Source organism: Arachis ipaensis, chromosome B9 (assembly GCF_059453495.1).
Source record: "Arachis ipaensis isolate K30076 ecotype BB chromosome B9, ASM5945349v1, whole genome shotgun sequence".
Lineage (NCBI taxonomy): Eukaryota > Viridiplantae > Streptophyta > Magnoliopsida > Fabales > Fabaceae > Arachis > Arachis ipaensis.
This window is the reverse complement of record NC_142444.1, coordinates 21,094,387-21,115,833: the sequence shown is the minus strand read 5'-3', so window position 1 is coordinate 21,115,833 and position 21,447 is coordinate 21,094,387. Positions and strand designations below refer to the sequence as shown.

Sequence of the window (21,447 nt, the reverse complement as noted above, 5' to 3'; positions counted from 1 at the left end):
CTCTTAATATCTGGACAGATCTAAATCGTGAGGCCGCACCCCTCACGAACATCCTGCATCATCTACTGAGGTCGTCTAGCTATCCGGTGGTCGTAGATCTTCCTAATCATGAGATCATCTTTCCTATCCCATATAAATTTCTCCTGCACAAAGTAATTCAACAACATTAGTTAGCTGAAATAATTTACAGTTAATTCAACAACATTGGGTTCTTACCGCCCACTTCTGAAATCATCGCTCCTTGGTCTCAACAGGGATCTTCGTGTAGCTCGGCTAAAGGTTGTCATACATGGACTTAATCACATTAAAGATCTCCTGTGTACATGCATTGTTGTTTGGTGCAAACCTATCAACGAAAAAAACTTAAGTTTAGCAAACACATAAAAACATATAAAACTTAACAAATTCAAAATAGATTGCGAATAAAATACATTAAAATAGTACTCTTGCCTGCATGCCATCAAGACGAATCCTCATCCATTTAACGGACGATGGTGGAAGGGCATCTGACTAGGACGCATTAGAGGATTCCGGCACCATGGTCTCTGTCGCTGGAGTTTGAGGGGGCGTAGCAGAAGGAACCACGTAGTTGGGGTTCGGAACCATGATAAACTGCTGGTCCAGTGGACCCGCCTGTGATGTCACACGGGTCGACGGGATAGTCAAGGTAGAGGGCGATGACTGAGAAGTCCCTGGGACATCGGTAGAAACCCCCCTTCTACTATGACCACGAGGCCGACTTATGACACCTCTGCTACTTGTCGTCATATCTGCAAAGAGAATACCAATTAACACTAATCAGCATATACAACACAAATCCTTCAACATTTATATTATTTCAAAAAAATTTGACATAACCTCCCCTAAAATTGGCCATATATCCACCTTTATAGTTCCCATAAATCTAACTAACCTCAATCCACAACATCAGTCAAAACTCAATTAATTTCACCAAATCTAAAAATATTAATACACATACAAAAGACAATAACAATTTACAATGAATTTGTGCAAAAGTAAAATTTTAAAGTGTGATATGTAGTAATATAAAGTAAGTTCACAAACAAACCAATGTGACATTATATCACTACATACACACCAAAAAATTAATTATTGCAAGAGGCATATTATTGAACACTTGGCATTCAAAAGCATCAAATATATCAAATAACACAACCAGGTATTCTTTCAACTCTAGTTGACAAGAAGTCAACATTAACAATATACTAGCTGTAGTAATTCACAACATTTCTAGGAGAATATCCAAACAATAATTTTAATCGATCAATTCATTTACAATTTCAAACACTTTTCAACAACTTAAAACCTAATACTTTAAATCTAACCTATCTTAACAACGTAAATTCTCTAAAACTAAAAATTAAATCTAACTCGAGCATAATACTAATTAACAACTAAAACATATAATAATACTAAGGATAACTAAAACAAAAATTGATATCGATATTAAAATAAAGAAGAACATGGAATGTAGGAGTAGAAAAGAGAACAGAGAAGAGGGTGGCAATAACAGCGGCAGTAGGGGTGACAGTAACAGCGGCAACAGGGGCGGCAGTAACGACGATAGCAACAATGATAGCAGCGATGGGAGAATGTTGGAGAGATGGCGCTGTTGGTGGCGGCTGGTAGAGGTGGATGGCGCGGTGAGATGAAGATGGGGCTGCCAAAGAAGATGTCGAGGGAGAGGGTTAGAGAGAGAGTGGGTTGCAGAGGGTGAGGGGAGAGGAGGTGGCGAAAGTGGGCTGCAGAGGGGTTGCTGGCAATGGCAGGGCTGACAGAGCAGTGGGGAGAGGGTAGAGAGAGAAAGGGGAATTCAAAATGAAGGGGGAAAGGGTTCGCGTTTCAAATTTTAGGGCTCGTTACCGTCGGATTTATTGCAGATAAATCCGACGGTAATATTTTGCGGGTGACCAAAATGCTGCGTCACACTAAATTGAGTTACCGTCAGATCTATCTGACGGTAACGAATCCACGCCAAGTTTCCCATTTTCCCTCCAATTATTACCAGCGACTTTATCATCGGAATAGCAAATCTAACAGTAAATGTTTGACACGACGAAATACTTTCAATTTTTGCCTGTAAATCCGACGGTAACACGCGACGCTAAATCCGACGAAAAATCTGATGGTACTCAGCAATTTTCTTGTAGTAAAAGTTACACGTATGTACACACGCTCTTCTTCTTCGTATGCGGCGTCGTCTTTTCCTTCTTCATTTGCATATTTTTTTCTTCCTTCTCCTTTTGTTACGTCTTCTTATCTTTCTCGTTCCTCTTTTTCCGCATTATTATTCATCTTTTTCTTCTTCTTTGTTCTGCTTTTCTTTTCTTTTTTTCCTTTTTTGTTCTCTCTCAAAAAAGAACAATAAGAAAAGGAAAGAAAAATCTATTGATGTAATAATATTCTAATTTTTATCATGAATAACTTATTAATTATCACTTTAGAAATTCAATGAAATAAAAAATAGATATGTAAATTAAAAAAAGAATATATATATATATATATATATATATATGTGTGTGTGTGTGTTTTTTTTTGTTCTCTCTCAAAAAAGAACAATAAGAAAAGGAAAGAAAAAACTAGGGATGTAGCAATATTCTAATTTTTATCATGAATAACTTATTAATTATCACTTTAGAAATTTAATGAAATAAAAGATAGATATGTAAAGTAAAAAAAGAATGTGTGTGTGTGTTTTTTTATCATAGATATTATGTTATAGTTGAAAATTTGTGTGTTTTATCAAAGATATTGTCATAGTTAAAAATTTTGATATTATTTTTTTGTTTTATATTTTTTTCAAATAATACTTCATCTTCTTCTTGTATCCTCTCATAAATTTTTTTGTTTATTAATTAAGGTGTAACACTAAAAAAATAAAAAGAAAAAAAATAAAAAATAAAAAATATTACAATAATATCAAAAAGAAGAGAAAAAAAAAAGTATAACAACAACAATAATAAAAAAAAAATATAAAAACACAAAAAAAATATGTGATTTACGTGCATATTGTATTAGAGACTTTTGTTAAATTTTAAACCAACTCAATTGAATTTAGTTATTAAAAATGATTTTGAGTGTATATCAGGATTATGTTTCTAAGTGTGAGTAGCCTCAACAAATATCTTAATTTATGAACATAACTGATTATGCAGGAATAAGGAAACTTATTTAAGTTGCATATTATAGTTTTCCACAAAAGGAACTTTATTTACAAAAGTTAGCTCCACAACTTTTTCTTAGTTTGTGCATTATGTGACAATGACAATGCAATGTGAGCAATCAATTCTCCAAGCTGTTAAATTTTAAAGCCTCACAATATGGTGGGTCCTTGCCTCCCTTGTGTTCAAGTTCAACTCTCGTATCATATATATCTCTCTCTCTCTCTCTCCTCTCACAATTCACACAAATTCAATTCACCATTATATATTTATTCACAGATGCAAACAGAACCTTCTGGAGGCACAATCTCATAAAATATCTTAGGCACCATGGAATCTCAGCCCTACATCACCAACCCCTCAACCCTCATCACCCAGTCAATAAACGACTACCCTCGTTTTAATTATTTTTTGAAAACCCCAAGCTTAGCCATATCTCATATTATTTAAAAAATATATTTTAATACATTTAAATTGTAAAATATTGTTAAAATTTTTTTATATAATTAATATAAAAATTAAATATAACATTACATAATTAAATAAATATATAAAATTATTTTATACCGATAATACATTAAATTAAATTCTTTAAAAAATATCAAAGAAAACAAAACTTTTGTTTAAAAAAACTATATAAGGTAGCCACCAAAAAAAAAAACTATATATGGCGCAAGTGTCTCTGGAGAGTTCTTGAGGCTTAGGGTGTGATCTATCTCCAGCAGGCACCTCTGCTCTTCAATCCTTTCACTCCACGAAACCAAAACCAGAATGCTTTGTGCCGTATACAATTTCAAAAATTTGTAGCCGAAATCCAACTTGCCATAGAAAAAGTATATCATATAATTATATATTATTATTATTATTAATTACTATAAATAAACAGTACACCGTACGTAGTAATATTGTGTTGTTGGTTTGGTTTCGTGTGATTCCCATCCCATTTTTCTTTTTCTTCTTAAAAATATATGATATGTACGGAAGCTGTGTTAGATTATCCATAAAGTGATTCAATTTGTCGACAAGAAAACCTTAGTTTCATATCTGATTGGTTCTCAGAGAATTTCATAGTTGTCTTGGGAAAATGGCTGGTGAAGGAGATAAAAAGAACGACTTCTATGCGGTTCTGGGATTGAACAAAGAGTGCACTGATTCAGAGCTAAGGAATGCATATAAGAAACTAGCACTGGTTAGAATTATTAAACACTTCATCATTTTTTTTTTAATTCTGTTACCTCTCTTTGTAGAACCCTGTTTTTGTTATAATCTGGGGTTTCTCTGTTCTTCTCATCAGGAGAAAGAAACGAAAATGTTTCCATTTCCTGCGTTTTCAACGAGAGATTGAAAATGAAATATTGTTCCTGAAAGTGGAATTTGTAGTTAAAAAAAAATCGTTTTGGTTTGTTTGTTTGATGGGATAGAAATGGCACCCTGATCGTTGTTCAGCGACGGGGAATTCAAAGTTCGTGGAAGAAGCTAAGAAGAAATTCCAAGCAATCCAGCAAGCCTATTCTGGTAAATTCAACTTCTGTTATTTTCTTTATTTTTTTCGGTAGAAGAAATTCAACTAACTATTAAATTAAATATCTTTATGATTGAATATTGACCCGTGATTCACTGTTTATTTACTTATCACCTTTTTCATGACTAAACGGTTTTTTACTAAAATTATAATTCATGCTTCAATCCATATTAGTCATCCTAGTATTTCTTCAAAATAAAGTTCAGATTGCCATTTTATTTTGGTATGGAACGAGGAGTTGTTTTATTTCTTTATTTTTCACGTTTTCATTATTACTACTAATTTTCTATAGGAACCTATTTCATTTTCACAAGACATTCCTGTAACCCTGTTTAGCACTTTTTGTTTGTCTAAACTAAAATAGTATTTTTATGTGTGTTGTGTAGTTTTATCTGACGCCAACAAAAGGCTAATGTACGACGTGGGAGTCTACGACAGTGATGACGACGAAAACGTAAGTTACCCGCTTCACCAACACGGTGCCGTTTTGCTTTTCTGATCTCTTTTTGTTTTCCATGTTTCAATTCCTTGCATTTCACTGAACTCGTTCGGGCTTTGGAGTTTGGGCACCTATTCACAGTAACCAATTTCGGTTGGTCATCTGTCGTTTTCAATTTTGTTATTTCTTTCTTTTCAATTTTGTATCTATTATTATTATTATTATTATTATTATTATTATTATTATTATTATTATTATTATTATTATTTCTCTAGATTTGTAGGTGTTGTCCTATCATTTAGATTCCTTGTCATGTTCTTCGATTGCTTAAAGATTGAGCTTAAATTTTTGTTAACTTTTTTTTCGGTCTAAATTACTTGTTCTTTTTGTAAGTTTTTCTATATTTAATTAAGGAAACTCCTTGTATTTATATTTTATTTGCTTTATTAGTAAAAGTATAAATATTTGTGAATTTTCTGACATTGCTGAATATATATATATATATATATATATATATATATATATATATAGGGCAATTTACCCAAATAAATAAATTGGGTGAAAGCTTTGCTCAAATACACAAAACAGAAATCCCTTACGTACATGTGCATTTTCACACTTCTATGTAAACCGTGGGAAGCTACCACGGTTTCTGATTTTAACATAAACCGTGGCATGCTACCACGGATTATGGGATTATGGTGTTTGTGGTTTGTGTGTAAACGGTGGCAAGCTCCAACGGTTTACGAAGAGAGAAAGCTAAGCATAAACCGTGGCAAGCTCCCACGGTTTATGAAGGAGGAATTTTTATCATAAACCATTTATTTTTAGATGTTTGATTGCATCAATGTGGTATCATTTAGACTGCGCATGATAATTGTGACAGAATACATGTATATAATAGAAGCTCAAACCGCTTAAACTATCAAATACACAGCAAATAATATATTAGACAATTCTCAAACCTTTTTAACTATCATTTCCTGTTACTTCATTATTGTGTCATGTCATGCACCAACAAAACTAATCTAATGTAATCTAATCTTCACTCTCAAATCTCAATACTCACTGCTCAATACACAATAGTAAAACAATTTTGTTAACACATTCATCATATTTTTTTTAAGTTTTGGATTATAAAATTAAAGTATCAATTATATGTATAAAATATATATTAAAATGTAAAATATATATTAAAAATAAATAAAATAATATATATTTATACAAAAATATATAATAATTAATTTTATATATATATATAAATATAAAGTTTTTTTTTTGAAAAAATACAATATCAAATTTTTGAAATGTTTACAATAACTTTTAAAGAAATTTTTTGGCTTTTTAGGAGAAAAAAATATTCTTCTTAAATTAACATTAGATCTCTGACAAGTACTCTTGAAATCTCATTAGATCTAATGTTAATTTAAGAAGAATATTTTTTTCTCCTAAAAAGCCAAAAAATTTTCTTAAAAGTTATTGTACTCATTGTCTAACATTTCAAAAATTTGATATTGTATTTTTTCAAAAAAAAAATTATATATATATATAATCAATTATTATATATTTTTGTATAAATATATATTATTTTATTTATTTTTAATATATATTTTATACATATAATTGATACTTTAATTTTATAATCCAAAACTTAAAAAAATACGATGAATGTGTTAATAAAATTGTTTTACTATTGTGTATTGAGCAGTGAGTATTGAGATTTGAGAGTGAAGATTAGATTACATTAGATTAGTTTTGTTTTGTTGGGTGCATGACATGATACAATAATGAAGTAACAGGAAATGATAGTTAAAAAGGTTTGAGAATTGTCTAATATATTATTTGCTATGTATTTGATAGTTTAAGCGATTTGAGCTTCTATTATATACATGTATTCTGTCACAATTATCATGCGCAGTCTAAATGATACTATATTGATGCAATCAAACATCTAAAAATAAATGGTTTATGATAAAAATTCATCCTTCATAAACCGTGGGAGCTTGCCACGGTTTATGCTTAGCTTTCTCTCTTCGTAAACGGTTGGAGCTTGCCACGGTTTACACACAAACCACAAGCACCATAATCCGTGGTAGCTTGGCACGGTTTATGTTAAAATCAGAAACCGTGGTAGCTTCCCACGGTTTACATAGAAGTATGAAAATGCACATGTACCTAAGGAATTTCTGTTTTGTGTATTTGAGTAAAGCTTTCACCCAATTTATTTATTTAGGTAAATTGCCCTATATATATATATATATATATATATGCTTACCATTTATGGTGGTTACGGTGTTTCAAAAAATATTTTTAAAATTAAATTGACAATTTCTTATTATTTAGCAGTGTTTTTTTTTTAAATGTTGCTAAAAATAGTATTACCAAAATGTAGAAAAAAAAGTGTTAATTTAATTTATAACAATATTTGCATAGTCATCATAGACATAGTAAGTATAGGGATATTAGAATTCAATATATATATTTTTTGATGCATTGTCAATGTAAAATAATTTTATATGTGTACCTAATTATATAACATTATATTAGTAAAATTAACTATTTTTTATATTAACTACATAAATAATTATCTAAAACCAGATGTAGTTGGATGAATATGTAAAACGTTTTGTACTATAGATGTATCAAAATTATTCCATATATAAATATGGGAATGAATTGGGCATAATGAACTCCTATTTTATATTCATGAAACATTATTCACGTTTAAGATTAAGATGGATCCATTTTGTCCTAGAAATGATTGATTCATCGAGATTGTCACAAAGGCACGAACTTTCTTCTTATTATTCAAATCCTATTGGTGTGCAACACGGCACGTGCCACATGGCCATGTTCCATGTTGTTCTTAGATTTCAGTTAGAGCCAATAATTCATAGAATCTGAGATTGGTTAGGGACTTTGGGGTGTAATTAGATCTTGCTTCACACCAAAATAGGTGTATTAGTCTATGTTGATCCTGTGAGTTAATCGCATAATTTTTCTTTTGTAGGGCATGGGGGACTTCTTGAATGAAATGGTAACAATGATGAGTCAAACAAACTCAAATGTAAGCTCCCTTTAATGTATTGCTGTATTTTTTTTCCCTATGTTTATATTTATTGCTCTTCTGTTTTGGATTTGATTAGTGGAATGATTGTGATAAAGGCATAAAGCTAGACACCAAAACCGTTGTTTACATATTTAATTTGTTTAGTGATAAAGCTGGACATAGCAATTAACAGTGTCTCTAGCTGTTGCTTTTCTGTTATCTTTTATGAGAAAAATTGAAAGACTAGCAAAATTTATTATTTTAGCCAGTATTTTTAGTCACTAGTCCAATTTTTTTAATCTAGCAATTTAACAACATAATTTTAGCCCATGCTTTTAAATATTAATAATTAATTTTTGGCCAAAAACAATAAATTTTGATGTGTTTCTTTATTTTTGTGGTCTTATACATTCACAACACACTACTACTACTACTAATGTGGGTTAAAAGACATATGATTTTACCAATTGAGCTAGACGTCAGCTGGGCTACTTTTATTTTCTTGGATAGTTTGAATCATTGAATGGATCACCTAATGCTACCCTTTTCCGTTTTGGGCCCAAACGATGCTTATTTTGTTCTCTCTTGGAATTTCCCAAATTGCAAGGGTGCTATTAATAAAGGCAGCATATTTCTGTTATATTACCTTTTTTTTACACTTCCTTATTAATCTATATTTTTTTTTAACTATAAAGAAATATGAATACCATTTTTACTACATATATGTTTTTCCCCTTAAATTTGCATCAACATAGCATATAGAAAAACGTTTCCATCATCAGTACACAATAAAAAAGGCAATATATTTTTTTTTGTCAGACAGATAATAACATATTTTAATGTCCATATTACAATTAAAATAACAAAAATGTTATTTGTACATTAAAATTAATCATTATGTATTTGTGTATAAATATATGTATAATTTAACTCATTTTTAATATGTATTTTGTATTTCAATATGTATTGTATACTAGTTGCTGATTTTAGTATAAATTTAGCATGATTGTTAAAATAAATAAAATTAGCATAACAATTTGGTAAGTGTATCATAATTCATTCATGAGCAGGGAGAATTGTTAGAGGGTTGTGGCCATCCAGAGTAGTGAATAATAGTAATAGGTAGAATACGATGTTGAATATTTGAGTGTCTGCTTTATTTGTATGTTTTCTTTAGTTTTCTATTGTAATAAGCTCCACTTTTGTGTTGAGCTCTTTCCATTAAAAAAGAAATTGGTAAGTGTATCAAGCGAAAATACAGAACACACTACTACTACTACTACTAATATTTGATGATTAGGTAGAAAGTATTTTGGTTGCTTTGATAATTTTGTCATCATTCACAAAGAGTTGAAGGCCTTGGAAGCATAAACAATTGATTAATTTATATTGCATAAAATACAGGAAAATGGAGAAGAGAGCTTTGAGGAGCTGCAACAGCTGTTTGAAGATATGTTTCAAGATGATATTGGATCAGATAGAAGCACCACTTTTACTACTGCCGGTTGCTCCTCTTCGTCCGCGTGCATGGCTTATAGTGGAAACTCCAACTCGAATAAGCGCAATTCGGCTGAGATGAACTTTTTGAAGGCAGATAATTCCTTTGACTTTGATACCAGTTACCAGAACTTCTGCTTAGGGGTTAGTATATATAACAATACAATACTAAACATTTCAGGCTTCTCAGTTGAACTGAATTACTTGTGTTTGGAAAAATCATTTTTGGAAACAACAAATGTAGGCTTGTTTGGATTGTGAAAATAATTGTTGTTTTTATTTTGTAATGTTTTCTGTTTTCAGAATTTCGTGAGGAAAAAAAAATGAAAGTAGAAAATGCTGTCAGAACACACAAATTTAATTAATTAAGAATACATGACTTTTGGAATTATGTGGATGATATTTGGGTTCGTAGCCCTGTGAATCATGGTTTAGTTAAGGTAGTTTAGTGTTGAATCTTTCTTAGAGAGTCTCTTAAAGTTTTAATCAATGGTATTTTCCGTGTTGTTGTTCATGTCCTCAAGGCTGGTCTTGTTAATTATCATTACTACCAATGAATGAGGATACAAAAACAATGGCGTTATTTTTGTGAGGTATGTGTGGGACTGGTAAGTGACTTAGCTTCTTCTTGCACAAAAAAAAAAAAAAAAAACTGTTTTGTGTTTGCTGAAAAGTCCCAAAACTTGTTTATCACACATTACATACATGTATCATCATTCAAACGTATGCTTTTTTATTGCGAAATTCTCGCTACTTTCTTGTTGATGTTTCTCTCTTTTTCTTGTGTGTAGACAGGGGAAGCACCTCCGAGATATAAAGAGGGAAAAGCTAAAAATAATTCGCGACGGAGGAGGTAGCGGTGGTGGACGACTGCGGCACCGAGCAATGGACATGGTGTGCACCAACCTTAGCATACCATAATGTTATTAAGATGGTTGCAGAATTGTAATTACATTGAATGATAGTTGCAACTATGAATGGGAGAAACAAAAGGAAAGGAAATTGAGATTGGGATTGAGAGTGAAAGGATCGTGGCCAACACTTAACCATTAAAAGGAAAGTGAGTGATCTTTTAGCATTGGATGTAATTTCACACCAATTAAAAATATTATTGATGTAATTTCACTACTATAGCCTCCAGCTATAACTTTGCAAAAAGCAAGGTTGTGGCACCATCAAGATCTTTTGTATGAAGAGTGAGGCTAGGAGTTTTTTAGGTTGAAATTGATAACACTATAATTTGAGAAGGTAAGTTTGGTTTGTATTTTTATTTTTAAAATTTTATAAAAATATAAAAAATAAACTTTTATTATTTTTTTTATAAAATTTTAAAAATATTAAAAATAAAATTTGAAAATAAAAACACATTAAAACACAAAAATTAAAAATAAAAACCTAAATCATAAATCAAACGCATTTTTAGCTTGTCAAAATCTGACTAGGGGAAAGAGAAACAATTTTGTTATGTATTATTTTGTGTAATATATTTTAACATAAAGTAATTATATTTAACTATTTTTATGTATAGTTAGAGTTTGTCATCATCATTTTAGTCGTTTAAGTTATTTTGTTAAATAGAACTAATATTTAAAAATTTATTTTGTCAAAAATAAAAATTGAACTTTATTTGGTTAAAATCAAAATTTTTGAGTGTGATTATTTATTCTTAAAACAGATATTTTCGCTCCTAAGGAAATGACTTTTCCACTCCACCATTTGTGAAATACCGATTTTGCCTCTAAATAAAAAATAAAAAGTGTGGTATTGGCAGATAGTGGGTACTGGGTAGTAACTTTAAGAACAAAGTGGTCCTACAGCACGTGGAGAGAGACCCCTTAAATAAATGGATGAGAATAAGTATTGTATGATCCATAAGCCACTCAGTCTCTGACTCTCTGCTATGGAATAATGGAAACTTAATCCCAGTACAATAAATAATTAAGGCCTAATTTAGATAACTAATTTAATTAAATTTTTTTTGATAAAATAACTTAAATAATAAATGATTCTGTTAAAAGTAACTTATAAATAAATTATTTTATATTTGGATTTTTAACCCTAAAAGTACTTATTTTATAGAAATGTAATGAAAAGTAGAAGTATTATGAAAAAAGTCATTTTTTTAACTTCTCTATAAGTTCCTAAATAGTTTCTTAAAAAATTATAATTTGGTTTTAAAAATTACACCAAATATTAATACTATTACTTTTCATAAGTCAAAAGTAAAAAAAAGTTACTTCTAGAATTTTCAAACGGGTCTTAAATATTTTACTGCTAAAAGCCTAAAACATTTACTTTTTTTTTTCTAAAAGGTATTTCTAAATTTTTAAATTTTTGAATTTTTAAAATATAATTTTTCGCATTCTGCAATCATTTTTTTGTCATAAAAAATACTTGAAAAGATTTTAAATTAAGTTCACATCTTATGAAGATATTTTTGTTAATCAGAAAATTAATAAAAAAATGTCTTTTGCTCCTACAAAAAAAACTTTTTATCAGAAAAAATGCTTTTCGTCCTTTACCAAAAAAAAAAAAAAAAAAGAAAAAAGACATTTCGTACTTAACAAAAAACCTCTAATTTATTCCTTGTAATTTTCATATGCGATACATCATGTGCATTTCAGTATTTCACACAATAATGGGGCATAATCAAATTTCGATGCTACATTTAATATAATTTAATTTAATTTTATATTTAAAATAAATTTTATTTTTACAATTAATAAATGATTAGTTTTTTTTTATTTTATTTTTTTTATAAATAGAATCAATACTACTTTGTCTATTAAAAGCATTAGACATAACATATCTTCAAGTTGAATAGACACTTATAAAAATACTTACAATAAAAATGATTTGAATCATGATTTTTACGCATTTGGATCGAATTTTTACCACTTGTGACAATAATGCTAACTACAAAGAATATAATCAGTCAATTAAAGAAATACATAAAGCTTGGACAAGAAAAAGCAGAAGTTCGATCGGATACACAATTCTAGCACTTTTGGTTTTGAAAGCTTCTTGCTTAATTGGGACCCAAATTCCATTGCAAGTAGCCAAATATTTTTAATGCTAGCAAGCTAGTGTCTTGATTCGTGGGTCCTTTAAACTCAATAATTGTTAAGCTTTTGCCACACAAGTTGTGTAACTCGTGTTTAATGTAGGAATAGAATAGAGAATTGGTTCACACAATTTGCATCCTCAACACAAGTGTGTTGCTGTCGTTTTCTTCCTTGTGATCCCTCTTCTTTTTTCGGTAAAGTCATTGATTGGTATTTCATAGTTGTTAGTTTATTACATATGCAACATTCTAGATTTGTGCAACAGGAAGGTCAGATTCTTTTTAAGCGCTTAATCATGATCTTAATTAAGGATTATTAATAGGTAATTACGAAATAATTGTGAATAAGACTTAACAAGTGGCCCAAGTTGTGTGAAGTGGAAAACGACTTTTTTAGATCAGCAAGGCATAGGGATCGTACAGGGGATCACCAACTTGTTTCCACATATATATATAGAACTTTAAAATCCCTGATATCTCACCAATATATATAAAAATATAACTCTAAAAAAAAAGAGAATTTAATATAAAAATTAATAACCTTTATATATTAAAAATTTCAATTTGAGGGAGGCATTGCCTCCTTTCCAACACTAGCTAATAAGTTAATTTTAAAAATCTTATATTCTATTTTCAAAAAAAATTATAAAAATTTATTTTTAATTAATTAGTATTAGTCAATTTTATTTTAGAGTTTATAATTAAGAATATAGAATTAAAAATTTATAATTTAAAATCTAAAATTTAAAATAAATAAAATAATTTTTAAAAAGTTAGCTCATGTTTACTAAAAAAGAAACTTAACTCTAACAATAGTTATTTTCAAAATATCTCATCGATCAATGAAATAATGAGTGGACTTATATTATTACTGACATATTATAAGAAAAATGGTCAAATTTCAATTTACAATAAGTAAGTTATTACTGATTTCGATACTTTATACTAATAAAGTAATTTTGAAGAACTAAATCAACTAATTAATCATTCTTTTGGCTACGGAATTAATAAATCTACACCGTACATAAAAGAACCATCTCGGGTTGAATTCTATAAATAAAATAAAGGTGATTGGACAGGCCAAGTTGGCGTATAAAACTACCAAATTGTAATTACCACCAGAATTAGGCAACTAGCCAACCCATAGTTTGATTCCCCGGTATGGTAAGTGTGGAAACCAGCAAGCTAAGCATGCAGATTCTATATTTCTATATGGATATTGTGTTGAAAAACTTGCACATTGGAATTTAATTCCCCCAAGAGAATTGATGAAATAAACAAGTTTACACAGCAGGATAATTCACAACAGCCATAAAATCTCTTTTCCCAAGTTTAGTATCACATTATATAGTGCAAATTTTCCGGAGAAAAATAATATTTTGTAAACAGGGACGGATACGTATACAAACTTGTGGAGATAAATGCCTCACTAATATTTTAAAAAGTATATATATATGTATAGATATTCCTATTGTAGAATTGTTTGCCCCAATATTAAAACAAAAATTACCTTATTATATTGTGTCAAAAAATTTATTTTATTAAATAAATTTATCTATTGTATCTTATGACATATTTTAGGAGTATAATTATATTTTTAAGTTATTTTATGTATTTAATGTATTAAAAAATAAAAGAAATTTATTTTTTAATAAGATATTTCTTTTATAATATTATTAAAATATGTTCTTAAGACACATATTAATAAAATCTTATATATTAAATCAATTTAGAAAAAAAAGAATATTGTGGTACTATTTCAATTTTCATTAATATTCTTTATTCTTAATTACATATTTTTTTTATTTCGTCATGTTAGATGTACATAAAAAAATTTTCCATCAAATCATCTACCGATATAAGAGTAGATTACTTAAATAAATTAACTGAATTTCAAAATTACTAGATTATCCTAAATGAGAAAAGACAATATTTTTATCCTTCTACATTTTATATAAATCGTTGGCCTTCTATTGGTTTAAAAAAAATTGTAAAGCCACAAAAATTACAATGATTCACGCTTATGCAAATTTGTGCATGAATCATAGTGATGGGTCATGATTCAAGGTGTGTCAGATATTTGCCATAGTTCACGTAATAATGCAACAATTTATGGGGCTTAGAGAAACCATCTTTGAGAGTGAAAACCATGATCACAAGTTGAGCATAAAACGTGGGAATTTGCCTGGTTTTAAGGGTTTAAAGGTAAAACCTTTGAAAATCCCATGATTTATGTTCAAGAAGGCTAAAACATGAGAGACCCCAACGATTTATGCATAACTTTGTCTAAGCTATAAAACCTAGTTGATCGCAATGTTTCTAGTGAGCCATTTTAAAGAAAAAAAAGATCTCAAACCATAGCAACGATTTATATTTTGAGCTAGTTAGAGAGTTTGGTGGGGCGCACCACACAATGGAATGCTGCGATGGATTACCCGGATCAACTATACCGACTAAATGGGATTGTTAAAACATAAACGAAGAGGTTAAAAATGTTAAAATTTTTTCTACTTCTGTCTTGACTATGATAAATGTGACGATAGTGTGAACTTTTGATGCTAGAAAAAATCTGTATAGTTGTGTTTGATTTTAACACATTGTATAATCAGTGAATGTTAGATAAAGAAATAGATGAAACAACTCACACTATTGGTAAAAATCTAAAAACATGTACATGGTTGGATATTTATTTTAAAGATGAGTCGATGTGTTGTTACTATAAGGAAGCAGCAAAAGATGCCATTACAAGAGCGCATCATCCCTTATCTATTTAAACTGTTAGATTGTATCATGTTGCTAAGCTTCACGATTACTGGTTTAAACTTAATGAGGCTCTTATTAGTGTATTTATAAAGAGATGGCGTCCAGAGATCCATACTTTTCATATGCCTTTTGGAGAATGCACAATCACATTACAGGATGTTGCCTACCAGTTTGGACTTCCAATAGATGGTGGGGTTGTGAGTGGTTGTTTGTCAGAATTTGAGTTGTACATGCTCAAAGGAAGACCAATATGGGTATGGTTTCAGGAGCTATTTGGTGAGTTTTCTCCTAATAAATATATTCACAAGTACACCGTCTATCAGACTTAGTTCCAGTAGAAATTTGTGGTTCTCCCGTCGGATGCCAGTAAAGATACTGTTAGAATTTATGCTCGAGCATACATTATGGTGCTCTTGTCTACTCAGTTGTTCGGAGATAAATTTGGTGCTTGAGTACACATCCGCTGGTTGCCCTATGTTGCAAAGCTGGATGAGTTGGGAAGGTATAGTTGGGGCTCTGCCATGTTGGCATGGTTGTACCGCTGCATGTATCGTATTGCCAACCAAAATATGGTGCAGTTAGCTGGTCTGTTAACCCTTCTGCAATCATCAATATTTTGGCATTTTCCTAGATTTAGCCCACGTGGTTATGATTTATTTGTTTGGCCATTAGTCTCGAGGTAATTTTTTTCGTTCAATTTTCTATTTAATGTGATTGTTCATTTTTTTTTTATATTTCATTCACAATGGTAAGATAATTGTATTACAGGTGGAAGGAATTTAGCCCTTCATATCATGAGAGAGAACCTAGGTTAGTTCACACTAGATTGAGGCTGAATATATTGCTATCTACTGAAATAAGTATATAGTTTGTCATTCATATAATGATAGCATAGAGTTAAATATTATATAGTTGTAACATAAATCATATATGCATTAATAGTTTCTGTGGAGGCCGTATGATGTCCCAAAGGAACAAATCGTTATGGATCCCGCTATCTTTGAGCAGGGACATCATATATTATGGTGTTCTGTTATTATCCCGATCTGTTTTGTTATTATTAAGTGGCATCAGGTTGACCGTGTTATACCTTAGTTTGGAACTACTGAGAACTCTTGACATTGATTTTCTTATATCAAAGGATAGGAGGGGTGGAGATCATTGGTTCCTTTTATATCATTTGAAGTGGCACAAGTTTTGGGAGCACAGAGAACAGGCAGTTCTACACTTTGATCTTGTCCCTGATCCCGGTTTATTGGCGAATTTCATGGATTGGTGGCACCGAGAGGCACAAAGATTTCTATCATCAGAGGATGTTTTCGAAGACCCTTGAACAGTTGGGATTCCTCTGGAGATTGCGCCTTGGAGTGTAGGCAACCTCCTTCTCGAGTTGATGCACCTAATATGCCTGATAGGCAAAGTATAGAGCGTCGTCAGTGAGTTGGGACTCGTGCTAATGACAGAGACCATAGATTACAAGTCATCATCGCTCTATAATTCAAACGAATCGTGTAAGATCTGAGAAAATTAATTAGTAAATTGATTCATTAAAACTACGTTAATTGGGATCAAGGCATTCGAAATATGTAAAAATATTAGAATCTATAATTTAGAAATTTAATGATAAAATTTGAATTAAGAAAATTAAATTAAGCGCGAAAATATAATTATTTTGGAAAAAACGTGTACCGGCATTAAAATTAGTTGTACCGGCTTAATTTTATCCAATACTGCGAGTGAAAAAATTAAAAATGTGAAAAATGATAAGAAAAAATATTTAGAATGGAACCCAAGCACTTATCTTAAAGGTCTTGACCCAAAGTTAGGCCAAAAGGTTAAGAAAATAAATTGAGCCACACTTGGGCCCAAGACCCATGTAGAGAAAGAAGAGAAGAGAGAAGTGAGAGCAAAACCTTAGCTTCATCACATTCAATTTTCGATTGCCGCATCGTTTGCAGCCACATGAAGCCTATCTCCTCTTTTTCAATTCTATCCGATTGGTTTAGAAAATAACTCGAAATCCTAGCTTCAGTTTCTCATTCAAGTCTGAATTCGTGTTTTGAGCTCGGATATTGAGGATTTTTAGTAATTTTGATGTTATAGGAGTTCTCTAGCTTGTGTTCTTGGTGGTTTCCATCACCAATTTCAGTGAGTAAAGGTAAGGACTCCTTTTCTCATCTTGGTTCAACAATTTATATGAACCATAGTTTTGACATTGTGCCAAATTGTATATGGTGTTAGATTGAGTGATTGAAAGATTGACTTGGTGAAATTTGGAAGGGAAAGATTGGAAGCTTGAAATTTGCGACATTAAGGTATGTGTTTAAGTTTTGGTAAATTACCATGTAATGTGACATGAAAGCCTAGGCTAGTGGACTTAAGATTATTGTTGAATTATTGTGGTTGATTGTTTGGTTTAGAGAAAATTGTAATATATATTGGTAAGATTGAAATTGTGTTGAAATAAAATGTAGTTTGATTGTTATAATGGTATTAGATGTGGAATTGGGCCGTAGGCCATGATTGGGTGAGAAATCTCCTATGTGGTGAATTGAGGTAAGTGGTGTGAATTATTGCATGAGATTGAGTATGTATGTTGAAGCTTTGATTGAGAATTTGGATATATGAATGTTATATGTTGTTGAGAATGGATATAGTCGATGGAATGTGTTAAATAAGTTGAAAATTGGTTGATTAGGCTTGGAATAGTTGAGGATAGATAAATGAGTATTTGGAATGTGCAGAAATGGTTTTGGAATAGTTTAGTATTGAATTGAGTTGAGAATTGAGAAAATGGAAGAATTATGATAAAAACATATTTTTAGCCAATTTCAACGGGCTATAACTTAGTGCTCGGAGGTCGGATTTGAATAAAATGTCTCAATTAAATCTAGTGGAAAGATATTTAAAACCATCTAAGAATGAAGAAAACAAAACTTTGTAGTGAAAATTATGAATGATTGAAAATTGAAGTTTAAAAACTGAAATTTGAATGTTGTAGAAAAACCAAAACTTCTGGTATGTGTGAGCATGCATATGGTTGTATGCACGCACAAGTCAGAACGGGTGTCAAGGCTTGTGCATCCACACAAGGGGTGACACACGCGCGAGAAGGAATTTTACAAGTGCGTACGTACAATTGGTCATGCGTACGCACAAGCTGGAAAACGCTTCTAATTTGTGTGCATGCACAAGGGTGATGCGTACGCACAAGTCCTATTTTCTCACATAATCTTTGTTTTTGATTATTTAGCTTTCTCGGTAAGCTTGTAAACTTCCGTAACCCCTATAATAAGTATAGAGACAGTGGATTAGAGGATAGAAAGTGTTGGGAAGGAAATTATTGAATCGAAATGAGTTGTAAGTGAATGAAAAGATGAGTTGATATGATTAGATGATGAAAATGAGTTTGATTGATATGATACCTGCCTGGATAGATGCAAGGGTTGTGGCTTTATCCCACTTGCTCTAGGTTGATATTTGAGTTGTCTGGGTAGATGTAAGGGTTGTGGTTTGTCCCACTTGTTTCAGGTTGAGATTTGAGACACTTTTTTGACCCTCTGTCGCAAGATGTGGCCGTGCACTTAGACTTTCCTGGATGATACTCCCAAGATAAGGTGAGCAAGGCACACCCCCTAGCATTAATTTGAGAATCATGCATGATATTGATGAATGAATGAATATGAATACCCCTTGGAGATGCGCGCACCTAAGGACTGTACAGGGTTCGCTACCGAACATGTTGGGTTTTGGCTTATAACCGACAGAAGAGCTCATTGGCTGTAAGGCATGCATGCATCATTTGTATTTGTGTGTATTGATTGGGTGTTCATCTTGTGTTTAGCTTGCCTTGTTGAATAATTGTATTTATATGTTATTTGAGCTAATTACTTTATCTGTTCTCTCTATTTTTGTATTCTTTGTATTATTTTGTATGTGTTTGAACTACTAGGAGATCTCTTATGCTGTCAATGGTGGCGCTGAGGGTTGTTCTTGATGCGATGTGGTGAATGGAGTTTTGTGAAAAATTGAGAATAAATAGATAGATTAGAATTCCTTAACTAAGTTTTTATTTTCTGGTTTAGTAAGAACCCTAGACTTGGATCAATGAAACTTTGAAGATTAAGATTGCTTAGAGAGTTCCTGTTACCTTATATTGTATCGATTCGACACTTTTACCTTACTGAGAACCGGTGGTTTGGGTTCTCACCCATATATTATTTCTATTTTTCAGATGCATGTCCTAGCGTTCCTCAATGAGCCGAAGTTTTATCTGGAAGATGGCGAAGAAGACTTTTTGCTTCTGTTTTGATTTTAGATTCTCTTCTTCTTTTGGAAAAACTCATTCATTTTGAAAACTTGCCTTTAGAGGCTTTTGATGTGTATAAAAATGTTTTACTATTGTAACTCTAGCCGGTCTAATCTTCGCAGGCCGAGACTAGCAGATATTTATATATACTTATATATGTCTCTTTATCCTTATTCTTTCTTCAAGCTTTTAATTATCTAGTTTTCTGACACGCTTATATATGTTATCGAGTGTGAACGATTGGCAAATTGTCTTTTTATTCGAGGTTTAAATCCTTTTTACAGGCTTCTAGTTTAATATCTCCTTTTATACATAAGTATTTATATCTCAATCTTGTGTCATAGTACCAAACCCTCATTGAATTATGACTTAAGTATAAAGATTTGAAAGGTAGGGTGTTACAAATCAAACTTTACAAATCCTTGACTAACTGCAATTGGAATCCTATATAACTGACTCGCTCTCTTTTTCCCAACTGACCTAGTTTTTGTAGAATATTATTCGATAACTTTACAAATGTCATTGATGTCCTTATAAATACAGCAGATGGCTTCCTCTTACCGATAAAAGTAACACCTTTTCTAGTCTCTCCTTGCAATGTATAAGTGCTAGAAAACTATCTTTACTATCACCCATTTCTTAACTCTATAACACTACCATCGTGTCTCGAGCTATTTATGCTTTTGAGTTGTTTTCTGGACAACTATAAGTCATTGCCTTTCTTATTATTTTAACCATATAGAATAAATCGTTGGTGTTTAATGTATTTTCTTCTAATTATACCTAAATTATAGGAATTTTCTGGTTTTGGTATGTTACTTCATAAATCATGGAAGTATCTCATGTTTTACGCTTTTTGCTTTAAAATCCAATTACTTCCCACACTTTATACTCAACAGGACGTTTTTTTGCACTCTAGAAATTTATAAACATGAATCATTGTAATCCTCATGGTTTTATATTTTTTTTGAATCAGTAGAAGGCTAACGATTTAAATAAAATTTGGAAGGACAAAAATGTTGTCCTTTCTTATTTAGGACAATCTGATTAGTTTTGAAACTTAGTTTATTTAAGTAATTTGTCCTCAATATAAATGTTGAAATATAAAATAGACATTAAATAAATTAAATAATACGTATATTTATATACAAATATATATATATTGACAAATTTAATTTAATAGTTGATTTTTTTCACATAATATTTCTATTTTTATTTATATATTTAAAAAATATATCGAGAATTATTCACTTATTTTCATAATAAATAATATTTTAAATTTGAATAATTTATTAACTAGTATATTTATAACTATTTTATATTTATTATATCATACATTCAAGTATTTATTGAAAAAAATATTAATATAATGAATATCACAACAATAAAAAATTAATTTTAAAAACATATTGTATGAAATTTTTTTTAAGACAAATAAGTTTTTAACTAATTTGACATCAAAACTAAGTCGTTTAGTCTGAGTAAACACGAATAAATAAGTCCCTGACTAATTTAAGTATGACATTTAATATGTCAATTCATCACCTTAACGTGTTAGCTAGTCAATTTTCATCATGAGTTAATAAAAAAGATGATAAAGAAGTTGCTTTGTCTCACAAAAG

The 21,447-nt window shown here is 30.6% G+C and overlaps 1 protein-coding gene across 5 annotated transcripts; it reads left to right on the top strand.

Annotated features, from left to right (window-relative positions):
• The first annotated feature begins 3,845 nt into the window (after positions 1-3,845).
• Positions 3,846-10,941, top strand: LOC107618896 (uncharacterized). 5 transcript variants are annotated; one of them, XR_015900117.1, is made up of 8 exons: positions 3,846-4,015; positions 4,242-4,371; positions 4,604-4,697; positions 5,091-5,158; positions 8,154-8,210; positions 9,597-9,833; positions 10,214-10,297; positions 10,481-10,941. XR_015900117.1 is itself a non-coding variant. In XM_088500455.1 (8 exons), exons 2-7 carry the CDS (start codon positions 4,267-4,269, stop codon positions 10,244-10,246), a joined length of 594 nt encoding a protein of 197 aa, XP_088356581.1. In that variant the 5' UTR covers positions 3,846-4,015; positions 4,242-4,266; the 3' UTR covers positions 10,247-10,282; positions 10,481-10,941. The 5 variants fall into 5 exon arrangements, 3 of the variants coding, with proteins under 3 accessions (XP_088356581.1, XP_088356580.1, XP_016176559.1); XM_088500455.1 differs by having other exon boundaries at positions 10,214-10,282; XM_088500454.1 differs by lacking the exon at positions 10,214-10,297.
• The last annotated feature ends 10,506 nt before the right edge of the window (positions 10,942-21,447 follow it).

Bases quoted from the DNA above. Each gene is read 5' to 3' on its own strand.
- LOC107618896 (XM_088500454.1), top strand. From the start codon at position 4,267: ATGGCTGGTGAAGGAGATAAAAAGAACGACTTCTATGCGGTTCTGGGA. The intron at 8,211-9,596 runs GTAAGCTCCCTT...CATAAAATACAG, and splicing joins TGAGTCAAACAAACTCAAAT to GAAAATGGAGAAGAGAGCTT. The intron at 9,834-10,480 runs GTTAGTATATAT...TCTTGTGTGTAG, and splicing joins ACCAGAACTTCTGCTTAGGG to ACAGGGGAAGCACCTCCGAG.